The sequence below is a fragment of the Bubalus kerabau genome, chromosome 2 (genome assembly GCF_029407905.1).
Source record: "Bubalus kerabau isolate K-KA32 ecotype Philippines breed swamp buffalo chromosome 2, PCC_UOA_SB_1v2, whole genome shotgun sequence".
In the NCBI taxonomy this organism is placed as follows: domain Eukaryota; kingdom Metazoa; phylum Chordata; class Mammalia; order Artiodactyla; family Bovidae; genus Bubalus; species Bubalus kerabau.
This window is the reverse complement of record NC_073625.1, coordinates 118,199,743-118,206,144: the sequence shown is the minus strand read 5'-3', so window position 1 is coordinate 118,206,144 and position 6,402 is coordinate 118,199,743. Positions and strand designations below refer to the sequence as shown.

Sequence of the window (6,402 nt, the reverse complement as noted above, 5' to 3'; positions counted from 1 at the left end):
TAATACTTGAAGCTGTTGACTTGGAGGGAGTTGCAGGCAAGGGAGAATGAATGAGAAAACGAACGAACAAATTTTCTATTCCCTTCCTTAAATGCATTCATACTTGGAATTAATCACTTAGATTTAAAAAATTCTCTGGTAAAACCTTCAATCTCTTATCAGATTAACTAATCTCCATATTTTACCTATCCTTCTTTAATTCAGTTCCTCCAAAACTTTTACTGAGGGGCTAATACTAACTTTTAAAAAATTAGCACCGAGTGTAAGAACGCAAAGACGGCACCCCTCCCCCTCGCAAACACCTCCCTTTTCCCCCTCCCAGGCTCCGCCCTTTCCCGCCCCCTATCGTGGGTGGCGCAGTCGACACCTCCCAGAGAATGCTTTTCCAGGTTGGGGATCCACCCCTGGGGTGGATCTCTCTCCGGCAGAATTGGAAACGACACGCTTTTAGAGAGGTTAAAGGGTGTCTCGGAATGTGTGTCCTGAATCTGGTGTAGGTGAGGTCACATTTCTCTTCCGACACTGTCACTCTTCCTCGCCAGGTGCGCTACTCGCTCAGAGCCGCGGGACACACCGGTGGGCTAGGACGAGGTAAAGGCGGGCTCTTCCAGGGCGCCCTGACCCACCTGTAGAGTCTGTGCGTGAACTCCTTTGTTCTCAGAACCACTTCGGTGGCCGCGCCTTTATGCAAGGAGGTTCACTTCGACGTTCCTCAGGTCCCCTTCTGCCGTCCCCAGCCCCTTCTGGCCCTCCTCCCTCTTCCAACCCAAAGGTAGCAGCGCTGAGAGCCCGGGGCTCGGCGCGAGCCGCCTCCTCACTTCCCATTGGCTGAGAGCGCTGGGAAAGCGGTCACGTGGAGGCGCGGCAATCCAGATCAAGGGCCGCCATCTTGGCGGAAAGTTTGGGGGGAGAGCGGTTGGGGGCGCGGAAGGAGGCGAGGTTCCGGGGGTGTGGCGGCTAAGAGCTGAGAGGGCGAGCGGGCTAGCGGGCACCGGCGAGTGAGGAGGCGCCGGCGGCTGAGGCGGAGGAAGAGGCAACGGGGGTGCAGCCGCCGAGGGGAGCTCCTCCCCCGTTCCCTCAGCCCCGTCTGCACAGCTCCGCGAGCCCCGGGTGGGGCGGGGGGACGTGGAGCGGGGCAGGGCGGGGGAGACGGTCCGGGGCGCACCCCAGCTCCGAGCGCACGCCACTCGCAGGAACTTTGTGGCGGCGCCGCAGGTGTGGGGGCCCGCGGAGGTGTGCATGTGGGGCACGAGGGCGTCGGAGAGCGGTCGCTGTCCTATCCGGCCCTCGCTGGAGTAGCTCGGAGGAAGCCAACAAGGAATCAGGCAAGCGAGAGGAGGGGGCCCGAGCAGGGCGGGGTGATAATTCCAGTTGGTTCCTTCTCCGACTGCTTTACAGTCTCTGCTGGTTTAGGGGCCAAGGGTCGGAGCGCCTCTTCACCCGCCAGTAGCAGGTGGGGGGTATGCCTTCTTATGCCGGGGGAGGGGTGGCCCCACGTCTAGCATTAAGCGCCCTTTGGAGAAGGGGCAGCTTTCGAGGAGAGTTTGGCAGCTTGCTACTGTCTGCTCTTAATTTGCAGGGGAACCCAACCTTAGGTAAAAGCTTAGTACATTGACACTGCTGGGTTTTGAGGCTCTTTCTCCTTTCACTTGGGAAAACTTTGCCAGGTGGACTTTTCCAATAGGGCTAGGAGTTTTTCGATTTGAGAGTTAGGGGTAAATGCTAGGTTAACCTCGATTCTGTTCTTTTCTGAATTGAGTTCTGTTTCCTGTTTTGTGTTCTAAGGTGTGTGTGCTCTCTTCCTGATTCTGGAGAAAAATGCCGGTCCGGAAGCAAGGTGAGAGTTTACTTCGGAACTCTTGTGGGTATCCCTTGCTTTTTTTCTGTTTTGTGCTTGCTGTGTTTTACAGATGTTTGTGTAACTGATGAAACAGCACAGCCTTAGCCTTACTACTTATGGAATCTAAGCCTCAATCATTCAGAAGACGGAAACACCTAAATGTTTGTCAAACTTTTTTCCCTTGACATCTCTCTAGTGACTGGAGAGGCAATTAATTTTTTCCCTCTGAAATGTCTTTTTAAAAAGTTTGTGTTGGCGTTTTAATATTTCATTTTATTATTCTTAGTAAACCCTTTCGTGAACGAATGTGGAATACTGGCTACGAACTACTAGTTTTGAAAGAATATTTGAATTATAATGATGGATTGTAGTAATCGGCGTTTGTATATCTGATCAACTGAAACCATGTTACTAACACTGATTAAATGATCACTAGAACACGTTGGTTACAAACTACTCACCTTGTTTTATTGTGACATAATGAACAGTTTTTGGATCATTTCTAAGGACTATATGTACAGGAACATAGTAGCATGGATTGACTTGGAGGTTTGGAGAATTGTTTAGGTATCTTCGCAGAGTCATTTGCTGCATAGCTAGTTTGTAATACTTCCTTGTAAATATACAATTTTAATCAAACTTTTTTTTCTTTTCAGATACCCAGAGAGCATTGCACCTTTTGGAAGATTATCGTTCGAAACTAAGCCAAACAGAAGACAGACAGCTCAGAAGTTCCATAGAACGGGTTATTAACATATTCCAGAGCAACCTCTTTCAGGCTTTAATAGGTGGGAATTAAAACTTTATTTGTGACCATTACGTGTCACCTGGGCTTAAGGCTTCTCTGAATTCACTTATTTTAAACTTAAGAGAGTGATATACTTGGTTCTCTGTGAGGCATGCAGTTACTTGAACATCCAGTGAATTGTGTATTTTGATACTTAGACCAATATCTTTTCCAAAAATATCTAATAACCAAAAAAACTTTCGGTATGATTATTTCAGTGGTCTTTGATAACAAAGTGTAATATCCTAGCATTAAAAAATGAAGAGGTTGCAAAAAGTAATGACTGAATAACTGTTAGCTTGTTTCTTTGTTGGTTTTGTTATTTCTCTGGAATCTCTGAAAATGTTTGAAGAGTTCTGTTTAAAGAACATTCATTCTCTTAATATAGGCCTCTGTTTAAACTTGGCATTTGTAGAGTTAGAGTTTTAGACTTGAAAAATGATCTTACAGATAATCTTGATCTAATCTTGTTTTACAGACAAGAATATTGAAACAGAATTTTATTCTTAACTGTAACTTAAATTTGATGTGGTTCATTGTTTTAAAGGAGAACTGAACAAGGGTGCTGAGTTCTACTCCTGACAGTGCTATTGATTGAATGAGATGATATAAATCATATAATCTTTTCTAGGTCACTGCATTAGCTGTAGCATGTGGATGCAGTGGAACAGTGGCTTTTAACCTTTTTCCTAAAAAGTAGCTAGATTCTTTTTTAAAGCAAAATCTTATGTACACAATTCCTGGTATATAAAACAAGATGATCTGTTCTGGCCCTCTTCTCTAGGTACCTTGAAAAGTTTACAAACCACTGAACTAGAAAAATTGTCCCTTTCAATTCTAAGAATAAAATGCATTTTTATTCATCATTGACTATATAACATATTAAAATAAGACATTTCATTGGATTATATTTTTTTCCTCAGTAGTTACAGCCTTATATCTGTGTATCGATGGAGTAACTTTTGATGTGATTTGAGGTTAATGTATCCTATTCTATAGTACTTTGAAGTTAATGTAGTCTATCAGATAGCTTATTGGTAAATTGATACTCTACTAAATTAGTTTTAGAATTAAAGAAAACGTTAAAGAAGATCACTCAGTACACTTAAATATAATTTAGCATTATTATAAACTTTTGAAAACATACACGACAACAGAGAGAACAGTATAATGAACTATTATGTCTGTCACTCATGTTTAAAAATGACCAGTATTTTGCTTATTTTGTTTAAACAGATTGACATTTATTAAATTTGAATTTCTAAGTTCTGAGGTTTAAGGTTCAAATGGATCAAATTGGATTCCTCTGAAAAAACAACAAAGGAAGGGAAAATCATTTTTAGTTATTTTCTAAATCACCATTAAACCTAGGAATGTTTTATTTAGTAGGCTCACTGTTTAGGAAAAGGTAGTATGACTTGTATGCCTTATTTTACATGTAATTCATGGATAGATGGAGTCCTCTGTGTGGAGTCCATGACTTAAGGAAATGATTAGTGAAGTAGTCAACCAGAACCAACACTGAGATTGAGATGGGAAGTAGATGTGCAATGTTGATGGGGATTTTTTTTTTTTTTTGATATATTCTGCCTCCCCTATTTTGAATGTTTATTCTTATGCATAATTGAATTCTGATAGAGTTAGTTTTCTAATTGTAACTTATACTTGTCAATCTTCTTTGTCCTGTGTAATTTTATTGGTTGTGAGTTTAAGCTTTGCTGTTTAGGTTTACTTATATTTTAAGGTCGTATAGAATGTAGTATCAGATTTTGGTGTAAGGAAAGTAATACATTTTAGGAATTTTGAAACAAGTAAATTTAGTAGAGGGTTTTTTGTGTTTCTATACTGTAATTGAATTAATTGTTGACACTACTAAATTAATAAATGCAGTTTTTGGTACATGCTTAAGTTGGATTAATTACTTTTTGAAAATTTTTAGGTCAGTAAGATTTTCTTTCCTTTGCACCTGTACCATTGTTTTTGAAACAGTGTGATAGTTTTTTAAACCTGTAAATTACCCTAAGTTAAAAACTAGAGTCCATTGTGTTCATAGTATGTATGGAAAAATTCTGTTAACTTTTTTCCTTTAGTAGGTAGTACTTCATCTTCTGAGGTGATACTTGTGAATCATTGAATAAAAGGAGACCTAGAGTCTTGACCACTAATTGTTGAAAATCATATGGTGCTTAGGGTTTTGACTTTAAGAGTTTGGAAGTCATTGCCTTATGCTATAGTGAATTACTTAGTTACTACTTGGACTTGCAGTCTACAACAGTTATTTATTGAGTGATTCTTGAATTGGTAGTTTGTATCCACTGTTTTCATGCATTTAAAACAACTTTGTGCAAGGACCTAAGTTGTTATGGGAATCCCCCCACCCCATAGTTGATATATTATTAAGGTTAGGCTTCTGGCACCTTGAGGGCTTCCTTGGTGGCTCAACAGTAAAGAATCCACCTGCAGTGCAGGAGACACGGGTTCAATTCCTGGGTTGGGAAGATACCCTGGTGAAGGAGATGGCAACCCACTCCAGTATTCTTGCCTGAGAAATCCCATGAAGAGAGGACCCTGGCAGACTAGTCCATGGGGTTGCAAGAGTTGGACACAACTTAGCAACTAAACCACCACCACTTTGTTGTTATTCAGAGGAATAGGCATGCACATACTGCACTATATCTGTTCTAAGATACCAATTTTTAAAAACTTCAACATCTCTGAACTTGGGATGAATTTTATAGTGGATATATATTGGCATTGGTTTTACATTCTTAGTGGCATGTGAAATAATGGTGCATTTTATAGTTGATAGTGTCAGTATCAGTATCCTCAATTCAGTGAAATATGGTAATCATTGTTCTTGCTCTGAGGCTTGGTAGTAGTATCCTTGAAGGATGGTTTGTAGATTTAAAAATTATTGAAAGTAGAAAAGATTTTATTAACTTCTGAGTTTCAGCTAAGTTGTTTCTTTAGAGGTGAGTATTTAAATTAGAGCTTTAAAAAAGTCTGTGAACTGTGCATTAAAAAAAATTTATTCCCCAAACATCTGGTGGTTATTTTTGTATAAATGGGAAATAAAGTCCACCTAATTTTAATCCCTAGTTTAGGTGAGAGCAAGTTGAAAACTTAATGTATTTGATTTTGTAGTTTCATTTTCTGTACTTCTAGTTGAAAATTTTGTGAGTAAATTAGATTGGATATGGTTTGATGACAGTCAGCTGTTCAGGTCCATAGTGGTTTGCGGTCATCTCTCACTCTCAGGTTTGTCTGGGATCAGAGAGGATCTCAGTAGTCCTCAAAGATTTTGTACCAGTCTAGACCTCTGGGTTTACTTACAGGACCAGAGTACCCATCTACCTTGCTTGTGCACAGGAGAAAATTCTAGGCTCAGGATCAGACTGGCTTTGGAGACTTTAGGAAGTTGAGTCACATGATTTGTATATTTTGTCTGTGATAAATAGCAGTCTTATTTTAAAGCACTAATTTATTTTAATTCTGCACATATTTCAAAGTGAAGATGGATTATGCAATGAAACTGTCCATTTCTGAGATTTTTAGCTTCAAATTTGTTTACTGCTACTTTATTAACTTTCCCTTGCCCTTGTAAACATAGTGAACGACATTTAAATTTGGAGATACTGAGTTTCAGGTGTGACTCCTTTTTTATTTTAATTGTAAAAGAAAAACCTAAAATCGATCACCTTAACCATTTTTAAAAGTGTTGGTTAGCATGTTAAGTATATTCATATTGCTGTAAAACAATTCAGAACTTTTTCAT

The 6,402-nt window shown here is 40.1% G+C and overlaps 1 protein-coding gene across 11 annotated transcripts in view; it reads left to right on the top strand.

The window, feature by feature from the left end:
* The first annotated feature begins 352 nt into the window (after positions 1-352).
* Positions 353-6,402, top strand: part of DLG1 (discs large MAGUK scaffold protein 1) — a 273,463-nt gene continuing 267,413 nt past the window's right edge. For 9 of the 11 annotated variants that reach the window (XM_055568616.1, XM_055568614.1, XM_055568613.1 and 6 more), the window contains exons 1-3: positions 1,186-1,325; positions 1,786-1,837; positions 2,497-2,628. In XM_055568616.1, the coding sequence (XP_055424591.1) occupies positions 1,819-1,837; positions 2,497-2,628 (151 nt within the window). In that variant the 5' untranslated portion in view covers positions 1,186-1,325; positions 1,786-1,818. Of the gene's footprint in view, positions 592-1,185; positions 1,326-1,785; positions 1,838-2,496; positions 2,629-6,402 lie in introns of those variants that run through there. The other 2 variants (XM_055568607.1, XM_055568606.1) reach the window with 2 other exon arrangements.